Raw genomic sequence first — 25,566 nt, 5'->3', positions numbered from 1 at the left:
CTGTTACCATAGGTCCTATAATATCGATATATGACCAAGAAAGAGCAAGAGGGGAAGAACGGGTACGGAAAGACAGAGAAAGAGCAGAGAAGGCTAGGAGGAACGATACCACTAATTCCCCAAGTCAGATGCCGATACCCAGAGAATGGAGTACACCGATGCACACAGCAGGGGACCCGGGAGGAGATCCTGGGGGCCCTAGATGGCCAATGGATCTGAGGGGATCGGGACGAAAATCCTTTCAAGAGCTAAATGAGTACATGAAGCAGTGGGACGAGGCAGTGAAGGCTCAAAAGTGCATCAATGCTGCAGAAGCAGAAAGGGAAAGTCAGGACAGCAGAGCACGGACTCACTGCGGGGCTGGGGAGAGTAGCCCGGAGTGGGACTGTAGAGGGAGTAGGGGAGTCACCCATTGGGCCCGGAGTGGAGGTAGAACAGACCTGGAAAACGGGGGCCCCGGGAGTGAAGGGGTGGCGCGCCCAATACTCAGTGAAGGGGAGAGGAGAGCACAAGAGTACAGAAACAGCTTTAAATGTCCACACTGTGTGCCCGGCACCAGAGAACTGAATGGGAGTTGTGAGAGGTCGCACCATAGTCCCTGTGATGACGGCAATGAGCGCAGCCCAGGGAATATGGGGAACCAGGAAGGATCGTATCGAATACTGAGCGATACGAGGCAAGGGGAGTGTAGCGACCAGAGGGAAAATAACAGAGAGATGTGCGGTGAGAGGAGAGAAGAAGAAGAGAGTGGGCAGAGAGAGAGTGGGGGTAACAGGCCCGTGTTCCATCACCTTCCTAGATCGGATGGCCGAGCATGGGACCTGGAGAGATGGGAGCGAGGGAGACCACCCATTAACTCTCCCGAGCCCAAACGCAGAGCTCGAAGTTGGGATGGTAGGGAGACCAGTGAGCCCCCTTCGAAAGACATATTGCGAGCTGAGATAAAAGCCAAAAGACTCGATGTCTCCAGTTTAAGGTCAGATCTGGATGACATGGTAGATGGTACCCTGCCTTTAGAAAGAATGGAAATGTATGAACAGGATGAAATACTGTATATGGCAAAGGACATTACTCGAAAAGCGAGAGCAGTTCATGAGAAGTTAGTCGAACTAGCAGGCAAATATATGGTGGACTTGTCAAGAACCAAGGCATTACAGGGTAACCACAGGCTACATTACTCAGATCGAGACCTAGATGAGAGGAGAACGATTGGGCTGAAAACACACATAAGGGAACTGATTACTGGAATAAGGACATGGAGGGCACTAGATAAGTGGGAAGAGAGGTGGTCCAAGAAAGGGACCGGCAGGAGAAGCATGATTGGTATGACACCAGGACAGCAGGGAATAGAAGCTTACCCTTTGCGTGAAGTTGCAAATGGGAATTATGTACATGTCCCTTGGAGTAGGGGAGATTTAGCTGCTTTTACCACCTCTTTCCCCAAGTTACGAGAGAGCCCAGTGGAGTGGTACAAGCAAGTGGAGAGATTTGTAAAAATCTCAAAGGTCCTTTGGATAGATCTGAACACGCTGTTTGACATTGTAGTACCAGGCGACCTGTGGACAGCATGCAAGGTTAGCGCTGAGTGGCCCATAACGGAGCCAGAAAGAGATGCCAAGACTAATGGGCCGTCCGAGATTGTGATGGCAAAATACGAGAGAGTGATGACTTGGCTGAAAGAGAAGGTGCCAATGCAAGACATAGATTGGGTCAGAATAGACCGAACAAGACAGGAACCCAAAGAGACAGTTCATGAATATTACGAGAGATTGCTGAAGGCGTTTAAACAGTATAGCGGCTTGGATGTAATGGATCCAAAGGACATAGGGCAATTTGTGTCCAAGTTCGTCCTGGGACTGAGACCGGATATTAGTTTAATGATTCAGCAACACTCGATTTGTTGGCAAACTAAACCCCTAGATGAAATACTGAGATATGCCAGGTACTGCTGTGATGAGATAGACTCCAAGGCTAAGAAACTAAAAGAAAAGTTGATGGTGGTGCAGATGCAGGCAGCAGGGAAGGGGGGACAACAGCAACAGCAGCAAGGGACAGGTACCGGAGGAAAGAAGCAGTACAGTCAGAACAAGGGTAATGAGGAGAGTTCCACCTTTAGACCTAGAATAGACATAGCTACCTTGAAGAAAACGACTAGGTGCCACCAGTGCAACGAGTTGGGGCATTGGAAACGCGAGTGCCCTTACAATGTAGAGATAGGAGAGCAAGAGATAGAGGAGGAAGAGGTCCAGAGCGCACCTATGAGAGGGGCGACGCCATACCAAGGAAAGGTGCTCAAAGGGGGGGGGGCTCCTCCCCGAGCCCAGTTCCCGCAACCTCCTCGAGTAGGGAGTATGGGTAAGACCTATAGACAAATGCCCCTGTTTGTGGAAGGTGAAGAGTGCTATTATGTGGACCCATTAACCGGACAGAGAGTGGAAAGAGAAGACTGCACCCTCGGGGCAGCCTTAGAGGTAGATCAGAGGGGACCCTATGTGGAAGCAGAAGTAGCAGGGTGCCCTACGACATTTCTGGTGGACACAGGAGCCACTAGATCCACGATCAGATCAGCTGCAGTTCCAGACCTGCCCATGTCTGGAGAGACCATACAGGTGGTAGGGGTCGCAAACAGGAGAATAACCAGCCAATTGACAGAACCGGTGCAGGTGAAAATAGGGAAGTACAGCGATGAGCACCAGTTTGTGGTTTGCGATTCAAGTCCTGTGTGTCTGCTAGGAAGAGACCTGTTGTGTAAATTGAATTGTACTATATATTGTACACCTCAGGGAGTGGAGATATTGACCAATGATGATGATGCAGATTTCAAAGTTGCAAACTCTAGAATATGCGTGGAACTGTACCCTACTTTAACAGTAGAGGAGCTCCCCTGGGACTTGAGAGAGACAGTGGCACCAGAAGTATGGGATTTCACTGGGGAAGAGATTGGTTTGGTCAAAGGGGTGGACCCAGTGAAAATTGTAGTGAAACCGCATGCTGAGTTCCCAAGAACACCCCAATATAAATTGACTCCAGAAACGATTGCAGGCATAAAACCCGTGATCGAGTCCATGATTAAACAGGGAATACTGAAAGAAATCGTGGGTAGTCCATGCAACTCCCCGATTATGGGTCTACAGAAACCAAATGGGAAATTTCGGATAGTGCAGGACCTTCGAAAGATTAATAACATAGTCGTTTCATGTTGTCCAGTGGTACCGAATCCATCAGTGATACTGTTTCAGATTCCATTCCAAGCAGAGTGGTTCACTGTGATCGATCTTTGCCAGGCTTTCTTTTCGATCCCTCTGGACGAAGATAGCCATTTTCTTTTCGCATTTAAACTGGAAAATCGCGTCCTAACATGGTGTCGTATCCCTCAGGGGTATACAGAGAGCCCATCGATCTTTAACCAGCTTTTGAAGAAAAATCTTGAAAGTCTAGTGCTGCCCCAGAAGTCAGTTCTGGTCCAGTACATAGACGACCTCCTTGTGGCGTCAGAAACAGAAGAAGCTTGCAGGGAAGACTCCATTGCTTTGTTAAATCACCTAGCTGCCAATGGGCATAAGGTATCCCCGGGAAAATTGCAGTACTGCCTGACAGAAGTGCAGTACTTGGGACACAGAATTGAGAAAGGCAAACGAAAAGTGTCACCAGACAGGATAGAGGCGATCATGAAAATGAATGCGCCTCAGACCCAGAGAGAGGTCAGGATGTTTCTAGGGATGGTGGGTTATTGCCGACAGTGGATCGTGAACTTTTCACTGAAAGCAAAGCCCTTGCAAAAACTGACGCACAAGGAGGTGAGTGATCCGGTACCATGGGACAAAGACTGTTTGATGGCGTTCCTACAGTTGCGAGAGGACCTGTGTCGTGCTCCGGCATTGGGAATGCCTGATTACAATAAACAATTTTTTCTTTACTGTTGTGAGAGAGAAGGTTGTGCGTTGTCTGTGTTGGTCCAAATCCATGGGAATGCCCGTAGACCAGTTGCTTATTTCTCGGCTACTTTAGACCCAGTAGCCGCAGCGTTGCCCGGATGTCTCAAATCCGTTGCTGCAACGGGTGTCAGCATTGAGAGATGTGAAAATATTGTCATGGGGCACCCGTTAGAGGTGTGCGTGCCACATTCTGTTGAACTGTTGATGACCAGGACCAAAACACAGCATCTGACCAATAGCAGGCTCACGCGCTATGAGCAAGTTATTCTTGCTGCAGAGAACGTGACCCTCAAGAGATGCTCTGTTTTGAACCCTGCTACCTTGATGCCACTTCCAAATGATATTGAGGATGATGATGAATATACAGACCATGACTGTCTCGATGTGACTGAACTATGCACCAAACCCAGACCCGACATTGTGGATGAGCCACTGACTGACCCAGATGAAATTTTCTTTGTCGATGGCTCATGTGTAAGAGACGAAGTTGGGCAATTGAGAGCAGCGTATGCTGTTTGTACAATTGAAGGAGTTGTGGAAGCAGGGTGCCTGGAAGGAGTAAACTCCGCTCAGGTAGCCGAGATTATTGCCCTGACACGTGCTTGCTTAGCAGGCAATCAAATTCGAGTCACCATCTACACCGACAGCCAATACGGGTTTGGGGTAGTTCATGATTACGGGCAGTTATGGTCTCAAAGAGGGTTCATGACTTCTTCAGGCTCTCCCATTCGCAATGGAGAGTTTGTGCGCCTGTTGTTAGAAGCATTGCAATGTCCAGCAAGTATCGCAGTTGTAAAGTGCATCGCACATACCAAAAATGAGGACTTTGTTTCGAAAGGCAATAGATATGCTGATGAAGTTGCACGGTATTGCGCGGAACAGGGTTACTCTTTCACAGAGGTGGATGTGGGTGGAATAAATGTAAGAACTGAATTAGCCATGATTCTGGAAACTGTTGATACTTGGGATGAACTGTCGACCATGCAAGAAAATGCTCCTGATTCTGAGAAAGAAACATGGGAAAAGGCAGGATGTGTAATGGGTGAGACCCATTTTTGGGTCTCAGCAGACGGCAGAGCAGTGTTGCCCAATGAGATGGTGAGTCCAATGGCTAGACTCATACATGGTCCAGTACACCTAGGGAGAGATGCTATGCTGAGAGTGTTTAGACAGACTTGGTACAACCCTAAGTTTAGAATAGCAGCAGAAGCAGTGTGTCAGCGTTGTGTGACCTGCCAGCAGCTGAACGTAGGAAAAAGAACACCAGTTGCACTAAGTCACATAGGAAGGTCTGGAGGTCCATTCAATAGAATGCAGATAGATTTCATTGAAATGCCAAGATGCAACCGCCTTCGCTATGTCCTGGTGGTTGTTTGTGTGTTCTCCAGGTGGGTTGAGGCATATCCTACACGTAGGTGCGACACCCTCACAGTGGCTAAGTTACTGCTTAGAGAACTTATCCCTCGTTTCGGGGTGCCGGCCTTTTTGGAATCAGATAGGGGAACACATTTTAACAGCGAGCTTGTGAAGATGATTTGTGTTGCGCTAAATATTGACCAAAAGCTCCATTGCAGTTACCGACCAGAAGCCTCAGGAATTGTGGAACAGATCAATGGAACGATCAAGTCCAGAATAGCTAAAGTCTGTTCCTCAACGACCCTGAGTTGGCCTGATGCCCTGCCATTAGTCCTCATGAGCCTTCGTAGTACCCCAGACAGAAGAACAGGGTTGTCACCACATGAGGTGTTAATGGGGAGAGCAATGAGGCTGCCATCTATTCCAGCTACTGCACTGTTAAATATCACAGATGATATGATCCTGGACTATTGTAAGGGGCTGTCTGACGCAATGCGTTCTGTGTCTCTTCAGGTACAGGCTGCCGAGGTTCCAGCGTGCCAGGGCCCTTGCCATGACCTGTATCCTGGGGACTGGGTCCTGGTGAAGAAACATGTGAGAAGAAGCTGCTTGGATATTCGTTGGCGTGGGCCCTACCAGGTCATCCTGATCACAAGCACAGCTGTAAAGGTGGGAGGCCTGCCCAATTGGATCCACGCGTCACATACGAAAAGGGTTCCAGCACCTCTGGAAACAGCTCCTCTCTCGGATGGACGTCCAGCTGGGGACCAAGAAGCCATAGAGGGGGCTAGCCAAGCTGTAGAGGTGCCAGCGGAAGCAGGGAACGAGTCTGACCAAGCTGAGGACGGTCAGTACAACAGTGAAACAGACGACGCTACAGAAGGAGAAAATAGCTGGGAGTACGAGTCTGAACCTGACAGGTCTGAAAGAGAGCGAGAACAGACCAGAAGGAGAAGGAGTAGAAGGGCACGTGGAGAAGCTAATTGGCCGCAAAGAAGGAGCTCTAGCCTGAGGTCAACTCCAGAGTTAACCCTTCCTCCGATATCAGAAGACTCAGACCCAGAAGAAGGTGCTCAGGGCGTTGAAGCACCGGACCGAAGAAGGTCAAGAAGAGTGCGTGTGCCTAACAGAAGATACTCCACACCTGAGTGGACATATCTGGCGACAAATGTCTGTGAAACCGGAGACAGGGAGGATCCGAGCGGTGGTGGTGTCCAGTTCTGAGCCCATTATCACCGTGGAAATACGGCTGTTGGTACCCGGTGTCGAACAAGAAGGGTCACTAACATTCGTGCTCCCCAGACCTCCCCGCCTCAGTAAGTTAAAACACATGTTTCTTACAGAATTGCAATTCCCCGACTTTGGTACAACGATAACAGCACATGAAGAGCACACTCTTCGCTTGGAAATATTGAACTATGCTATTGAAGCTGCAACCACAAATCTGATAGTCGATTGTTAAAGGACTTTGTAAATAAAGCAAGCAGAAAAAGAAGATTACCTAGCGCCCAGGAAGCAGTGAATTGTAGGGAACTTCCCTTGAGTTGATGGAGAAGGGCTAGGGTTGTCTTTTTGAACTGTTAAAGGACTTTTGCGAAGAAGGTTGTCAGCCTCCAGCTGTGTGGATTCTAAAGACAAAAAGGATTGAAAAGAGACTGTAAAGGAACGAGAGGAAAAGAACTTTTTGCGGAGATAAAGAGAGAACTATATAGTCTGACGAAATGGAGGCCGGCACCCCGAACCGCAGAGCTAAATGTATAATAGGTACACTAATAGTAGGAGTGATAATATTAATAGCTTTAGTGGTAACAATTTCTTATGTAAAGGGACATGCAGAAGAGGTAGAGGTAACTGATGCGAGTTCTGCAGTAACACTTACACCCACTGTTGCAGGTGAGAAAAGGGAAAACACTCAAGAGAAAGCGTTATTGGCTGCAGAAGCCCGCAGGTTACATGTAGACGAGTCCCAAGGAGACTTTAGGTCAAATGCTTATGCTAAACTCTTGTATGAATACGTGGATGCCATGGAGGTTAAGGATTGCTATGTCTGCATGCAGTTGCCGGCATCTGTAGACGAGGGTATTAGATACCATCACCTCCCGCTGACATATGGCATTACATGTAGCTTATTGCTTAGTATATTTTATGAGAGAGATAGTTTTGAATACTATTTCTCTAATTATGATTCAGTGTTGCCAGAAGTCCCAAATTATAAGCAGATGAACAAATGGGATTACTGGAAGAGTGAAGACAGATTGGCCAAGTTCTTCATTCCTTGGATTACCTTAGATACTTCACATGCCCGTAGAAATAACCTGACATGTAAGGTGTCAGAAGTCGAGAAAAAGTTCATAGGGCAGGTGGATGATCGTTACAGGAGACAAAAGATTTTGAAAAAATCAGGACAAGGGAAAATAGATTGGACCGAGGAAGAGAAGTCACACAAGAGAAAGGGTAGTAGTGGTCCAATAGCTTTAGATAAAGCGCAGAGAGGAAAGTTATGTCTTCACCGAGCCAAAACGTATTATGAAAATGTATACGTGGGTGAAGTTGACTGTGAACATGCTTTTAATTTAGAGTACTACACTAAGGATTTCCTGAAGGGAATGCAAGTGATTCCAAATGTGTATTTTGTATGTGGAAGAAATGCTTACGTGAGACTACCTGACAACTGGTATGGATCATGTTATTTGGCAATTGTCTTCCCCAAAATATATCATGCACAAGACTTATTGATCCTTGAGGGCCAGACATCATCGAGGGGAAGGAGAGATTTAGGCGATGCAGAAATGGTTGGAGATGTCTTTGGAGCTATGTTTCCTCTTTTGGGAATAATCCTTAATGATGTTAAAATTAGACGACTGGCAACAGTTGTCGACAGGTTGTCTGCCAGCACTGCTCAGTCCTTAATGCTGGTAGAAGGAGAGATGCAATCGATAAGGGCTATGGTTCTTCAAAATCGTCTTGCATTAGATGTCCTATTAGCAAAAGAGGGCGGAGTCTGTAAGGCTTTGAAGGTTCAGGAATGTTGCACTTATATTCCAGACCTTTCAAAACCCCTTGAGAAAGTTATTAAGAACATAACTAATATTCACAAGGAGATCGAAGACTTGAGTAGAGAAAATGTCTGGGAAAAGGTGGGCCACGGAATGAGTGCAGTTGGAGGGTGGTTTTCCACCTTAGGAAAAAGCTTTATATGGTATATCCTAAAGCCTATCATCATAATATTGATCTGTGGGATAATATTGTGGGGATTGGTGAGGGTATTCAAATGGTACAGAGCAAGAAAGGCAGAAAGGGCCCAAAGAGAGCAGCTGCAGAGATTGGCTGCCATACAAGATAATCAGTACAGGAGCCTGAGAGCTCTGGAAGCGCAGAGAATGCCAGCAATAACTGCAGTTTAAATGTTAGTGATGACCCCGAGAGGTCATCAAAGGGGGGAACTGAGAGAGCGCAAACTGATAAATGTATGAGTACATCACACTTACCTGTAGTAAGCACAAGTCATGAAGAGAAATGCCATGAGTGCTAATAGTATTTGCAAATATATCCTAAAATGTATAGCTAATGTAGAGATTTAAGTAGAAGTGGAACTAATACAGAAATGTGTGACATTATATGACTTTATTAGATGTGATTATTTTGAATCCATGTCGTGAAGCTGCTAAAACATGAGATGGTATGCGGTTAAACGCAGAACGTGGTAGGCCTCAGGGCCAGAGCTGGAGGGAAAGGGAAGGTGGTTCTTTTCACGACACAGATTGTTTTAAGGTTTTTGGCCATTGCATTAAATAGGCTATGATTTATAGAAATGTTTACTTAATAATAGAATAAGAGTATTAACATGTTTTAATTAAATGAAGAAGTTGAATGCTATAATCATAATGAGAAATATTGTAGGCCTGAAATGTTTTAGCATTGATTTACACGTACATGTCTGGGCTGAGAAATGTTGCAAGCCTTTTTCTTTTAGAAGTATATGAGAGTTGGGTTCTTGGCTACTGATATCTGTCTGCAACAGGAAAGGGGGGATCAAATTATAAAGGAATGAATAGAGGTCTGTTCAGTAGACGGCCCAGACATGGAGGAGGGTTTTGGAATGTTTAAGGGGTATCAGCGGGCCGGAGAAGAATCTGAGAAGCAAGGTCAACTCTAACGTCTGAGGCCCAAGACAAAGCATCATGGAAAAAGCCAGAAGTTGCACCACGTGAGGGGCGTTCCACAAGGGGCGTCTCAAATGTTGTTGACTGTTTTGTATTAGGGACAGCACCCCTGGGTGGAGTTAGAGCAGAGACCTGAGGACCCCTAAGAGAGTGGATGGGTAGGCAGAGAGGGGTCATGACTGGAGAACTATAGGTTTTCACCAAGAGACTTAGAGTGAGTGACTTCCCTTGGGGGTCATTCACTGCTGACACCTTTGTTAGGTTGGGATTTGGTTAAGTAGGGATACCATCTAGAACAGGGTAGGGACGCCTAACCTGTGTGTTTTTTCCTCCAACCTAAATGAAGGAGAGATATGCGTCTATGCTGATAGCTTTGCTATTTCTAGAACTTGTGTTAGTGATTTCTGTTGCTCGTTTGAGGGCTTTCCGAGAGCACATGTATGTAATTGGACCTGTGTATCTCGTGAATCTCATTCTGAGATGCCTGTATTTGCAGCTCATTATATCTTTACAATAAACTTTTGAAAACTAGAAGTTGTCCGTGATCTTTGAGAGTAGAGTCCTTTCTTGGGTGAACTAACTTGGAAATGGGTGCACTTCCTTTCCTTACAGACAGGCAATAAAGGTTCAGTCGACCAGATCGAGGTTTGGATCAATAGAGATAAGGTATCGATCGAAATCTCGCCCTTTCACAATCATAACTGGCAAAGTGTATGTTAAGTCACTTCCTGTGATTTGACGGGAGTGGAAAAAAGGTACATGCCACTATGTCTGCTGCCACTGTGATGTTGGCGAACTAAAATCCCTTTTTTATGACACATGGGATACCCATTCTTGTATACTGCCAACTGATGCAACTGAGAGTCAGAGCATGTTACTTAACAATGTATATGATTGAAAGGTGCACCGTGCACATATTGTAAGCCTCTTTCCTTACTATTCCGTACATATATTCAGATATGAGGCAGCAGGACCAGCCAGCAGGCTGTGGTGTACATTGAAGTGTTCCTGTACCAGCCGTATCCTGTAGACACCACAACAGCACGCTGGATCTAGGGAGGGAGGTGGACTTTTCTTAGGGGGAGATTTACCCCGCACAAATGAGGGAACTCCTACAAACCCATTGGATGGTTGTAGTCACAGTTGGCCTGTAGGTAGTTTGTCACTGGAAATAATAACTCCTGCAAAAAGCTAGTGGAATTGGTTTTCCAGAGTGGAAAAGGAAGCAGGTTACGTATATTACATCTGATTGTGTCTCTGTGAGGGAAAAAAGATTTCGCCATGAGTGTACTCCAGTACATTCTTTTCAATGCACAAAATACGATGGATTACGCATGATGTGCGGGGAGTAACCTCGAAAATATGTTGATTTCGGTCATTTCTATATACATCCACATAGTTTTGGGAAGCACTGAAAATGCGTAATTACTAAGGAATTGGTGGAGTGAGGCGTTAGCCGTCATGGCTTAACGCCTCACTCCACTACCCCAGAAAAGCAAGGATGCACCATATTTACCAGGATGTGGTGCAGCCATTTCCCCCTGCGCTGGTGCTACAAAGCAGTGTAGCACCATTGCAGGCACCCTTGCAGCATAGCGCAATGGTGTCTGCATGCAGGGGAGAATTGTTTATGTGTAGGAAGTTGTACCTTCCTGCACATAAACAATCATGGAATTCTATTTAGTCACTTCTATGTGTGCTGCTTAATGTAGCACACATGGAAGTTACAAAATGTCTTTTTTTTAAGGATTGTTTATGTGCTGGAAGGGTCGCCTTCCTACACATAAACAATCCAGGATGTTCTGCTGCACACATGTAAAAAGCAAAAACGAGGAGAAATCAAGCATTTCTCCTTGTTTCGCCAACTTAAGACCAGCTTTTTCTTAACATGGCTTAACGCTGCCTTGTAGCTAAAGCCCCTATTGCCACCACAACGTCTCGAAAATTGACGTTGTGATAGCGATAGGGGCTTGTACATACTTATGCCCCCAAATGTGATGTTCAAAATGCATAGATTTACACATTTTTGTGACTCAGGCAACTGCAACTGCAATAGTCCCGATTGCTGTCTCTGTGTCGGTGGCGGCGACTAGGTCACTCTAGCATGGAGCAATCTGTGATTGAAGAAGGTGTGAAAGTCGTTTAAGCCCTCTACCCCTCAGCCAAATGATTCCTGTTAGACACCTGGCAAAGGTCTGTGTTTTATGGGTTGTATGACAGAGGCTTGTATGGCTAAACCATGCGTGCCTCTACTATGCGGCATCTACAACAAATGCGTCTATAAAAGGCATTCCTTTACCATGTATGCCTTTATCAAGCAAGTTTTGGTTAGAGGTATGACTGATAAAGGAATGTGTGGTAGAGATCCCATGGAAAGTCCCCTGCCCTGAGCCCTGAAAACTATCCCAAACACCCTTAACCCTAAAAACGACCCCGCCCCAATACCTAAACACTACCCCAACACCCCCTGAGCCCTAAAAACTACCCTGACTGTCCCTGAGCCCTAAACACTACCCCGACCACCCCCCCTGAGTCCTAAACACTACCCTGACTGTCCATGAGCCCAAAACACTACCCTAACCCCCCCCCCTGAGTCCTAAACACTACCCTGACTGTCCATGAGCCCAAAACACTACCCTAACCCCCCCCCCCGAGTCCTAAACACTACCCTGGCTGTCCATGAGCCCAAAACACTACCCTAACCCTCCTGAGCCCTAAACACAATATCCCAAACCGCCATTACCCTAAAAATACCCCAACAAAAACAACCTTCCAATCCCCCACTTACCTCACTTCGTCCTGTCCCGATCCTTCCTGTTCCTGGGACCACCCATTCCAGTATCTAGACTGCGCACTGCCTTAACCATGTATATACGTGGTTACGGCATGTGTGGTTGATACTGTGGGCAAATGTCACACGTGGCTCTGTCTGCGTTGTAAAGGCCGTTCCCCCATTTTCTGTAATACACACTAAGTAGGTGGCTGATGAGTGTCTCCTTTCTTGGCTTCCACTGATGACTTGATGACTCTTTCCACCCCATAAACAAAGCATGCAAAGTATTATATATGAGAAATGTATGGAATTATGCGAAAAATGTATTATTATTATTACCATTTTCATTATTATTATTAAAGTACAACAGCACAACACACTTTAATTTTTGTGTTTTCGTTTAGCTGTGAACAACGCATTTAAAGTGGATGGGGGCAGCACGGATTGGATACTGGCTAACCTCAATATGACTGGATATTACAGAGTTAACTATGACCAGGCGAACTGGAAGAGGATTATTCAGCAATTGCGTAAGGACCATACAGTAGGTTTGAATTTACCTGCATCTGACTTCTTATTCAGAACCCGCATGAAACCCCATAGCGTCCCCAGCTACGTCCTACCATTCTTTAGAAAGTATGCTATCTGTCTGTTTACATAAAAAAATGTGATATTGAGAATAACAAACATTAGACAAATGAAATCCATGAACGACAAATACAATCGCTAATAGAAACTCCTTAATGACTGAGGAGCAAAGGACAAGTAAAATAAAATAAAAAGATGTGTTTTCTTCTACTATTACTGGCTCAACATTTTTAATTGTTTCGTCAGTATCAATGCACAAAGTTGAATGCAGTGGTATACATATAAAATATGTTTTAGTAGGTATGGTCGTAGAGGGCCTCTAGAAATGTGCTCAAGGACACAGACACCCTGTAAAATACAGCGAAAATGTAAGCACCAATGAAATTGAGTGAATTTACACGGAAGTTAAGTCAAACTCCACACTTCCCCAAAAACATTCCAGGCCTTGCTGCTTGTCTTGAAATCATCCACTGCAATATATCTTTCACCTTGGATTTCCTGACCCCATTCAGAATACAACAAAACAGAGAATACATTGGCATCAATTATATACACTGCTACTACAACACATTGTGTTGCTCTTTTAAAGAAATCAAGCAGGTGTGAAAGCACCAGTTTGTGATTTATCACCAATAGATTGTTTTCATTTCATGCCATATGTCAACAGAGTCAGAATACCACATTGTGCTGGCAACCTATTAAACCCATTTACTTTTACTGCGGATTGACCCTGAGCAGCTGCACACAATTTCAGTGCCAAAAAATGTTCCTTCTTCAAATAGTGCAACTATATAGAATTACATAGGTGGCATCACTCTTGGTCTTAGCCTCTACAACCTTGTATGGAAGAGAATGCTAAACCAGTTTAGATGTTGGGTTTTCCTTGAAGTTTCTTCCTTGCAGTGCATATAAACCTCCAAACCTCTGTGGATTTGTTAACTGGGGACTTCTCTTAGTCACTCCCAGGCCATTTTGCTTTCCAGAAATGATCATTTTTCAACAAGGGACTGTAAGCAGGCAACATGGTTCTTGTTGGTCAGATACCACCTCTCTGGTGGTCTTAAGGTGTATAGAGCCTGTGCCTTTGGTGTGTTGCAGGTATGGTATAATTTTCAGAAAACGGCCTTCATAAATATGTGTGCTGAATGTCAATAAGGAAAGAGGGGCATATTAGCAAGAACCTCGTTAAAATGATCGCCGGCGATAATGGGCTTGTTAATAAGCGTTATAGAATTTCAATAGAAACCCAGGTTAGATGTGCAGGACATCTAACCTGGGCTTCTATTGGAATTCTATAACGCATATTAGCAAGCCCATTCTCGCCGGCGATCATTTTAACGAGGTTCTTGCTAATATGCCCCAATATTAGCCCATTCAATGGGACGTTATTTTTTAAAACAAATTTATGTTAAACTACGTTTCTGCATACAATATTCTGACATACCACAATCTTAGAGGAGTCAGGCCCAAGTAAATACTTTAGTGTGAATTCATCCATCCAATATATCCTCAGTTAGGACTTGGATTCCAGCAGAATACAAATTAACTACTGAGCCTAAATCTAAAGTTACAATTTGACTGGGGTTATCACAAGTCCTATTTCATGTTAAACAGTAATCCTCATTAGCTTCTGAAGGTCAGAGGAGAATCATAGAGATAAGATTTCTGCAAATATACACTGTAACTTTTCCATAGTTTTTTTACCCTAAATACAGTTTTGATGATCTTTATCCCAAGGCCATCATGCATAAATGTTAATGAATACCAGTTTTTATCCTTGAGTTGATCTTGGTATATTTTACTCAGATTAGTGCTTGAACAATACCCAATTATTTAGTGTAGGTAGTTTTTCTAGGAATCATATACTTATTTATTTTAATGCTTTAAATTATTAAGTACTGAGTCCTCCACCCCATCAACTTTGCAAGGGTTTGAGCCAGATGTTTTTATAATATATAATAAATAATAATAATAAAGAGTTTGTAAAGCGCCTGGTTACACTAGCTAGTGTGTCCCCACGCTGCGGCCAGGTGGAGCTACAGAGAAGTGTCGAAAAGGGCAGGCAGAAGCCCAGGGGCTCTATGTCTGGAAGAGTCATGTCTTCAGTCTTTTTCTGAAGATTTTATCAGATTGTTCCAGCCAAAGGTCCGTGGGAAGTGCGTTCCACTGTTTAGCTGCCAGGTAGCGGAAAGAATGGCCTCCCATTCTCATTCTTTTTATTACTGGGACTTGCACCAGCCCTGAGCCCTGAGAACACAAGGCCCTGGTTGGAGTGTAGGGGGACAGTAGGTTGTGCAAGTACTTTGGGCATTTCCTCATCAGGATCCGTTGACTAATACATAGGGCCTTGAATAAAATTATTTCCCTTATTGGTAGCCAGTGAAGAGTAGTTCGGGCATTTTTGGATGAGGCTCTCTAGGAAGCATCAGGACTAGGCAGGCGGCAGCGTTTTGGATGTATTGTAATCTTTGCACGCTCTTTTTACTGGCGCCTATGTAGAGTGCATTCCCGTAGTCCAACCGAGAGTTGACAAATACGTGGACTAGGGTTTTCCTGGCAGCTACCGGGAGCACATCTAATGTCTTCCGAAGGCCCTTCATTATGACAAAGCACTTTCCCGCCTCCGTTCTGGAGTGGTGATCAAAAGAGAGAGTAGAGTCTAGCCACATCCCCAGGTTTTTAACCTCCTCCTTAGTGGTGAGGGTGGTGCCCAAAGTCTTCGGCCACCAACTAGGTGACCTTATCGAGGGAGCCTTGCCCACAATAAGGACCTTGGTCTTGCCGCCATTCAGCTTTAAGCAGTTGTTAGCCATCCAGACTGCAAGCTCTTGTAGGCATGCGGAAACATTAGCGGCAGATTCTTCCTGAGATTGGGTCAAGGATACGACAAGCGGCGTGTCATCCGCATATGACACGACACGGATGCCGTATTTTTCAATGATATTAGACAGAGGGGCCATTTACAGATTAAATTGGAGTAGTACTGCCCTTGGGATACTTGAAAGCTCCTGTGCCGTAGGAAGGAGTTTAGCCATTTCAGAGCCAGGTTGGTCAATCCACTCTCCTTAAGGCGCTGAAGGAGTATGGGATGGGCCACGGTATCGAATGCAGCGCTGAGGTCCAACAGAATCAGTGCCACCGTCGGTCCAGCATCGACCTGATGCAGGATGGTTTCAGTTGTCAGAAGCAGCGCCGACTCTGTGGAGTATGTAGCCCGGAAACCTGATTGCGTGGAGTGGAGTAGGCTGGCCTGATTCATGTGATCAGTTAGCTGAGCATTGACCACCTTCTCCGTGATCTTGGTGAAGAAAAGCAGGAGAGATATTGGTCGAAGATTCTCCAACTGGCTGGCGCTAACCCCGGGTATATTTTAAATGGGAACAACCACCGCATCTTTCCACCTTTAGGGGACTACTCCCGCCTCAAAAGAGAGTCTGATGAGGTGCCTAATGTAAGGACCCAGAATGTCCATACTCTCCCTCATATTTCTCGGCTTAATAGGATCTCTAGGGGGGGCCTGACTTGATTTTCAAAGCTATGGATTTTGGGTCATCCAGGGAGGGAAGGCTGCAACCGGAGAGGCATGAAGCTTCTTCCAGATTACATACTCCCGTCCAATCAGCTTTCCCGTTGCGAGCCTCCTTTGGGAAGGTTGAGTAGATCCTCTCTACTTTTTCTGAGAACTAATCTGCTATCAAGTTGCAAGATTCAACAGAGACTTTACTAGGGGCAGTGGTTCTGTCAAGGGACAGAAGCTCTTTAAAAATCACAGACAGCTCTCTAGAGGAATTATCGGCAAGTTCAATCTTCATATTGTAGTATGCCGCTCATGTCTTCCTTATTAGAGAATAATACTGCTTAAGACTGGTTTTATATGTAGCCCTCCTCTTATCAGAGAAATCTTCCCTCCACCTACATTCCAGACGTTTACAGGAGGATTTCATCGCCTTCAGCTCCTCATTGAACCATGGTGCGGATCTGGACTGTCTCCTAGGAGCATTGGTGGCCCATGGTGCCACCTTGTAAAGCGCCTCACAAATGCCTTGATCTAAAGCACTGCAGGCCGTTTCGACCTCACTCCCGCCAGGTTGCCCACCCTGCTGTAGAGCAAGATTGAACTGGGTTGCCGAGAAATTGGCCCATTTCCTCTGGGGTCTGCCCGTGTCTGATTTTAGCACACCTTGGGCTTTAGGTATAAGGATCCTGAAGGGGAGGATATAGTGATCAATCCATGGGACTGGGATAGGAGTGTCAACCAGGAGCTCTCCCCAATTGGCAAAGATAGGGTCAAGTAAGTGTCCATGCTGATGAGTTGGGAGAGTGGATTGTAATACTAATTGAAGTGCATCCAGCTCCTGGCCGAGCTCTTGCGCCGGGGCATTATCCATATCAAATAGTAAGTCATTGGACCTCCATCTGCTAGCTTGCATTTCAGAATAAACTTAATAGAGTAGCCTACTTTTTCACCTACACCTATACTTTCCCTATCGATATTTTGGTTGTTGATATTTTTGCTACAATATTTTTGAAGTATATTCTGCTACCATGCGAAAAATATATTTAAAAAGTATTTGCTTAGTCACGCTAACTAGCCAACCCAACATGGCCAAACGCCAGGCAGAAGAAAACACTTACTCTGAACCCTGTACCTTGCTGACAGGAAATTGCACCAGAAAAAGTCAGGCCATCTTCTGAAGACAATGATGACAGCATCCAGGAGACACATACTAAAAACACTGCAGGCGTAACACAACAAACACTGGAGCTGTTTAGCAATACAACTATTAACACTAGACATAAAGAAATGCTCACCTGCTATACGATAGAGTAACATGAGACACTACCATTCATACACAAAACTGGCCGCCCTCATTGCACGCACGCTGGATAAAATGGACCCTAAATGTACTCAGCCTCCTCTACCACACTCCTTACATATCTTTCTATTTGTACAGAAAGACGATTTACCCCAAAGCATAGTCAGGTAAAAATAGAGACTATCACCCTCAATATCACATAGTAATACTGTTCGCCACATTTTCACTCCTGGGGGCACTTCCCATTGCAGAATCTCGTGAGATGGTACTTCACTTTGGACATACCAGACCCATTCATACTCCCCCATGCAACTTCTCAGAACAGGGTACTAATCTTACTCAATTTAGCACTCCACGTGGCACTCCATCATGCAAGTTCTCACAACAAGGTACCATTCTTCCCCGACATTGCACACTACAGGGTAATCCTTTACTCAAATTATCATAACATGGCAGTACATTTCCCCAACATCAAGTACAATGGGGTATCCCCCCTTGCAACCTCTTGCAACAAGATGCTACTCTTACCGAACTTTGCATAAAATGGGGTATTCCCACTTACTACCTCTAGCGACAGCGTACTGCTTTTTCCCGAATTCACTCGACACATACACAAGTGTACTGCACTCATTTTTCTTGCGACATGTACTACTCTTCCTAACATCATCAACAACTGGACGAGCAAAACTAGCACTTATCTACACAACAACGTATAAATGAGTATCACATCGTCAAACTCAAACTGCTAACTAGACTTCACATTGAGTCAAAAGTAAATGCTCAAACTTTATTCTCAAAACAATTTATAGGTGGATAATTTTAACTTATCAGCCTATCTTTCAGTGCTAAGTATTCAGCACACCATAATCATGAACATCAACTGCTCTACCCAAACACCAGAAGTCAAGTTACAGGGAAACTTACTAACCCAATGCTTGCAGAAAGGTGTATGTGGCACATGTCAATGTGCAAGAATCACCAACCAAACTGGTACGCATCCTAGTGAACTTTATATTTAATGGGAAATAAGGGACATGTCTTAAGAGAACTACACAAAATAATAAAAACTCCATGAATGCCAAGTAACCCAGCTGATTGATTAACCGAATGCTATATTTTGAAATTGAAAATGGAGGAATGCCTAGCAAGCGATGCATCAACTTCCCATGTCTTCAGGACACAGTATTACTGAAGTGATGCACTTCGTACGCTGGTAGGATTATATCAACTATATTTAATGAACAGAGAAGAGATCGGCTCTCGACGCGATGCTTCCTTGCCAAGCAGCCAGTAACTGCGCACAATGAACCACACGACGACCGCCGTCACTAAGCACATAGAGCAAGCACATCAAGGGCTCACGAAGTAAACGCCTCGAGACCCCACAATTAATCACAACACATACCCCTCTGTTACACATTAAGCAAATATCCATGGGAGTAAAGAACATAACAATATACAAATACAGAGAGACAATGAATAGCATAACCATTCAGATCAACCCTTTAACCTACAATTAGCCCCTGCAAGGTGTAAACACTAATTATAAGAAAGATGCACTGTTTAACAATAAACACACAAAAAAGAAAAAAAAAGAAACATAGTGAGATGAAACAACAAGCATCTCTGTACATAGTCCAATAAATAGGTAAGTGGCCTTCTCGGTCTGGGAATCCTACTGATTGCACCCCACACATATCTCCTGTACCGAACATCCCACTTCTAGCAACACGAACACCTCCATACTCATCTGCACCACCCTCCAAAACACGACCACTCACAGCATGATCAATTCCCGCACCCGCTTGTTAAACATCTTTATCATTCATAAACATGAAACAACTGCATCCATCTCCTCTTCGCTTTCCTTCCCAACCCCTTGACCCTCGTATTTAGCTACCCTCCTTAAATGCCAACGCTGACCATTGGACAAAACAACTTGCCTTCTGTGCACCTCCATGACCTGAAACGGACTTCTCTTTCCAACTTAACATGGAAGCCTTGGGTAGTCTTTCTTCAACATCTCTCAAAATATATAATCAAATATCAGTTGTCCAAACATCACCTTGTGCTACCCACGAAACCATCCTTAATCTGTCCAACTTATTGCTTCTGCTGACCTATGGTTAATGTTTCCTGATGCGTTTATGTTCTCCACTTTTTCTGTTTAGTACTGTTATACACCGCACTGTGAATACCCTCAATGGGAGCTAAACTGTTGGTCTATTGTACTATCTACCTCTTAAAGATCATGAGCTACATTTTCTTGCAATGTACTGTTGGAACTCACAGTCAATGTGGCGCCTCTGTTTTACTATGTTATGCTTGACTTCAAAACAAAAAACTTTAAAAAAAGAGACTGCGAGTAAAAATCTAAATGTATCAGTTTTCTACCCTGCTTCAGGATGACAAAGTCTAAATAGTCATCAGCTCTACTTCGACACCCATGTCTGAAATCCAAGACATTGGTCAGGCTCATTCAAAAGCAGTTTGCACTGCTCTGCCCACAAACACCACACTCACGTCCTCCAGATCTGACTGGCTCACACCGCAGAGGAAAGTCCCCATTTATCTGACGTAGCACGTTGTCCTCTATCCATCGCCTTGACCACCGTGCCAGTAGGACCTGCAACATCAACTCTCATCACCCTGTGCTGGACTCCATTAAAATTTGCAGAACGCTTAGAATCAGCACTCTTAGCCACCACATGCTGTCCTCCTCAAACTCAGTTAGGTCTCATGAGCTCACCAGGGTTCTTGCTTGTTACACACTGCATGCCTCTAGCAAATCAGGAACAACTTGTGCCTCGACAGAGTAGTGACTAGGCATGTGAGTGATGCATAAGCCAGCATCAGTGATACTTGAATTGAAATGGAGAAATGGGCAACGGTTGCAGTACACTAATACCAGACAGGAACATAAGGTCATCCAAAGGCAGAGAAAAGCCTTTGGCACTGTCACCTTTAAAGAGAATCCATACTGCACGTTCACAAATGCTCCTCCTTCTGTTATTGTTAAATGTATGACTGCCTGAAGCTCCATGCATTGTGTATTGTAAAGGAGATTTTCTTCCTCTTTCCACTATCTCCACAGCACTGTCTAGGATGCCCTGTCTTTATAACACTATCTTAATAGCATTGTCCTTAAGCATATACACTGGGACATTTTACCTCAGTTTATAATTCTCTTCAGCTTGCTCCTTGTCCTTGCCATACCTAGCTTATCCTACTACCTGGGCTCATCCTGTCCACCAGCCTAAGCTAGTGTCAGTCAGTCATAAGCTTTTATTCGATATGCAAGATATCTTGTAAGCACAATACAATACAACCATGTAAAAAATGTACAAAACCAATACATAAGAAGTCAGTAATAAACTCATTTAAAAAGGATAAAAGGACATGAAAATGCCCAGAATAAATTATCTAAAAAGAGAATTAAACTGCTACTGACAGTCTCTTGCAACGAATAAGCCAAAACTGCTTTAAAAATTTTGCTATTCCACATATGATTGGGGGGGATGTGTCCGTCATTAGGATGCGCAAAGCTACTAGGTAACTACGTGTACCCATATTTCGGCAAAGAGGTTTAAGCCAAGTGCTCCTGGGCTTTGCATAGTCCGGACATTCAAACAGGATGTGCGTGACGGACTCAATCCTACTCGGACAACATGCGCAGTTGGGAGACATGTGAGCAGCTGATTTCCATTTTGATACCACAGCCCCAAGCGGGAGAGAGCCAACTCTAAATTTAAAATATAGTGCTCGGTCAAAAGGAAGGGTAATGAGGTCCAAATAAGGCTCAAATGCCACCACATCTTTTACCACTAAAAAAGCAGCCGTGGACTTGCAGTGATTCGAGTTTGTAACTAAATGTTCCGCCGACCATTTCCAATAAAGACTCTTCACAACCTCTTTTGGTGGTGCTGTGCGAGTTGTCCAACAGTCCCCCAGTCCAATTTTCTCCAGAAGCTTTTTAGTGTCTCTCAGCCATCTTATTTTTGCCCAGCCACCCAGACTCATTATTTCAGCCAGTCCATCAGCATATGATTTCAGTTCTTCACCCCTCCAGATTCTTGTCCATAGTAGGAGGGGACGGAGTTGGGCCTGGTCTTTGATGTTTTTACAGCCTGTGTCCAGCAACACAGGTATAGTCGGAGTGCTCGGGGGGATGGCAATAATGGTTTTTAGCAGCTTACTTTCCACTGTGGCCAGGGCCTCCAGACGGCAATGACCCCACAATTCTGCCCCATACAAGGCCGATGTTACTACCTTGGCTTTGTAGATTTCAATTACTGGGGTAAGCGATCTCCTTGGTGAAGCCCGGAATTCCCTCAACAGGGCTCCTCCTACCCTTTTGTGGTTGAGAACCATCTTATCAATGTGGGGTGCCCAAGACATTTTGTCCGTTATCCGAATTCCAAGATAATCGAATTCGGATACTTTCTCCAAGGCCACAGAATTGAGCGTGGGAGGACGGCCCAATTTCCTAGGGGGATTTAGGACTAAGTATTTAGTTTTATCCACGTTAATTACTAGGCCCTTTGAAGCACAAAAATCCTGAAAACGGGTTAGCAGTTTTTGGAGACCTTGCGGGGTCTTGGAGATCAAAAGCGTATCGTCCGCAAATAGCAGGGTGGGAATCCGCACACCTCCGAGACAAGGAGCATCAGCTGGGTCCAATTGAAGATATTCTACCACCCCATTCACATATAGTGAAAATAGGGTGGGCGCCAGGACGCAGCCCTGTCTCATGCCCCTGGACACCGGTATTTTCTCAGTGAGCTCTCCGCTTTTACCCCAGCGGACCTGGGCGAAGGTATGGGCATGTAGGCTGACTAGGAGGGACAGGATGTAGGGGGGCAGTCCCAACTCATGAAGCACCCTCCACAATTCTTCCCGGGGGACTAGGTCAAAAGCAGTCTTTAGGTCTATAAAGGCCAAGTATAGACTGCCTTTGCCTAGCGCCACCACCTTCCACCCCAAGAGTGCCAACCTAAACACCTGCTCTATTGTCCCCATTCCTGCCCGGAAACCTGCCTGAAAATCGGATAGTATCTTATTCGCCTCCACCCAGTGTAGGATCCTCCCAAGTATGGCTTTGCCTGCTATCTTTTGGGTGGAGTCTATCAGGCTTATAGGGCGGTAGTTCCCCGGGGTTTCTCTACACCCTTTTTTATAAATCGGTACCACCACCGCCCCTTTCCATGATTCTGGCACTGGCCCTCCCCTCATGATGTCATTTAGGAGTGCTGCAATGACCCTACCCCACTCAACTGGATATGCCCTCATAAGGTCCCCAGGAAGACCATCTGGGCCAGGTGCCTTACGGGGGGCTACCCACCCTATCACTTTTTCAATCTCTAGAGGGGTAAAGAGATCATAGGCATGCGGTTCAATTGCTAGAGGGGAGTACGCCCTCACATTCAATTCCCCTTGTGCCGGGAGGTATAAAGTTCCAAAATGTTTTACCCAACTTTGTGGCGGGATGTTACAGGGTCTCATAGCTGCCTCGGGCCTATTCCGTGATCCTATAAGGTTCCAAAAAGCCCTTGAGTCCCTACGTTTGCTAGCTTGGAGCAGATCTTCCCAAAATTTATCTTCCCACTCCCTCTTAGCATGTTTGAGGGATCTGCTGTAGGCCTTCCTTGCTACCTGTATATCACTGTGGGAATTACGCTTTACTGCCTCAACAAGCCTTGCCTTATGGACCCTACATGAATGAGTATACCAGCCATCTTCAGGTTTTTACTTCTCTTGTTACTCAGCTTGCTAGAGTGGATGGTAAATACATTAGACAGGGCCTCTACTAAGGAGACAAATAGTCCACTTGGCCTACCCACCCCTTCTAGGGGCAACCCCAAGGATGCCACTGCATGGTTTAGAAGGGAAGAAATTTCACTGACCCTTGCCTCCGATAGGACCAGTTTAGCCCATTTTATTCGTCTGCCACATGGCGAGACTTCGGACTCATCGGGGGGCGTTGCTACCGGATTAACATGACCTTCTAATGCAGATCGCCACCACTGATTCATGCTTAAAGAAAGTGGGTTGTGATCACTTTCAGTTGTTGGGACTACTAGCATGTCCATCACATGCTTCCATAGGTACACATCTACTAATATGTAATCTATCCTGGAGGTGTGTCCTGGTCTATTGTACGTGTGGGCACCCCCCCTATCCGAGGTTGTCCTCCCATTAGCTGCCCTTAGATTTAATTCCAGGCTCAGGGAGTATAACTATAGCGCCACTTCAGACCACCTTCTGATAGATGGAAGTTCCAATACGGGGATCCCCAACCTAATGTCCTCCTCATCTTGTTCAAGCGCAACATCCGAGCCCAAAGGCTCGAACGTACAGTTCATGTCGCCCACGACCAGCGTACGCAAACTGTGGGGGGTTATATTTAAGAGGGTCTCGAGAAGCGATATTACCGGTGACTTTCTTCCACCCTTAGTCCCTCTGGCATAAACATTATAGACATTTAAAACCAGTCTTCCCCGCTGATCTAGTAGAATAATATTTTGGATATCCGGGTGACCTGTATGAAGTTCCTCTACTCTACAATCTAGGGCGGCTGCTACCCAAATAAGCAGTCCACCCGAAGGACGCCCTCTTCCAGTTTCCGAGGTCAGTGCAGGGACATAGTGGGAAGAAAATCCCACCCTGTGGACCGGCACTAAGCTCCACGTCTCTTGGAAGATACACAGAGAGTGTTCATCCACCCATGCAGTGAAGTCAGGCAAGGCCAACTTCCTTGTAATCCCTGCGACGTTCCAGCTGAAAACCTTAAATACTAGGCCCGTCACAGCTGGAGCGGCGCAAGGAGCAGGAATACCCATATCTGTGGACCTCGTCCCAATAGTATCTCCAATATCTACAATTGGAGAGAAGACGATTTGGGAGGATAATACTACCTTTGGGTCTAGAACACTCACGGATACTTTGTCAGTGGCTTCATTTTTGGATACCCCAGGTTCGAGCTCCTGTAGTCAGTTGGACCCTGACACCCGCACTAGGTTCATCCCTCCACCCCCAGGTGCCCCGGCCCCAGGTGTCTCGGGGGATCTTAAGCTTTCTCCAATTAGACTAGCGATTTGCCTGGGGTAGAAATAGGACAAATCTACTACTTTAACCCCTAGGGCCCCCATATTTTTTATTGGGGTACAGATGGAAGAGACTACTCTAGGGTCCTGAAAGTTTATTATTATACAGTCCCCCTCCTGGGTTTTCTTTCCCTGCCCTACCCAACCTACTCTACGGACACTTAGAATAATCCCATCCACACCCGGCGGAATTGGCTTATTTGCCTTTAGCCAGTGGATGCATTTATTCTTAAGTGATTCATGATTTTCCAACTGACCTTCCTTTAGTGGAGGTACGTTTACCAGAACTGTAACAAAAGGTTGACAGTCTGGCGGGAGATTTATTGGAGGAGTACGACGTACTGGTTTCCTAGGAGCCGGTACGGTGGTAGTTAGAGGTGTAGGTTGGGAGGCGGGAGTGGAGATTTTCCCCGTTACTAATCCCTGAGCTTTGTCACATGAGCCTGATGTTTGTGTATTTTTTAATTTGCCACTGGTTGTCTGGGGCTGCTTTTGTGGCAATTGATTGGGCTTAGGTGCGGCTACCTCTGTATGCGCTGGTGGCCCCTTAGGATTCAACCCTGCTTTAGGAGGGGGAAACGTTTTAGGAACTGGGGTTTGTAGTCTGTTAATGTCAACCTTATTTAGTTTTTTTGGGGGCTTAGGGACTCTCTGTAGTGGTAAAGAAGCTGCTGGAGGCTCACTCCCCATCAAATCCATCTCAGGGCTTTCACTCGCTCTGACTAGTTGTTTAAATGTGGATTTGAGTGAGTAAAACCCGTTGAGGGTTGATTGCTCTAGTTTGTCTATTCTTGACCCCAGGCTCTTGACCTGTGTTAGGAGGGGCATCAA

General features: G+C 45.4%; 1 protein-coding gene across 4 annotated transcripts in view; it reads left to right on the top strand.

The window, feature by feature from the left end:
• LOC144824122 (aminopeptidase Ey-like) overlaps positions 1 to 25,566 on the top strand; it is an 836,887-nt gene that overhangs the window by 607,826 nt on the left and 203,495 nt on the right. For all 4 annotated transcript variants that reach the window (XM_078683237.1, XM_078683239.1, XM_078683235.1 and 1 more), the window contains exon 13: positions 12,632 to 12,771. In XM_078683237.1, the coding sequence (XP_078539363.1) occupies positions 12,632 to 12,771 (140 nt within the window). The remainder of the gene's footprint in view (positions 1 to 12,631; positions 12,772 to 25,566) is intronic.

This window comes from Lissotriton helveticus, chromosome 3_1, assembly GCF_964261635.1.
Source record: "Lissotriton helveticus chromosome 3_1, aLisHel1.1, whole genome shotgun sequence".
Classification (NCBI taxonomy): Eukaryota; Metazoa; Chordata; class Amphibia; order Caudata; family Salamandridae; genus Lissotriton; species Lissotriton helveticus.
This window is presented reverse-complemented; position numbering and strand designations above follow the sequence as displayed.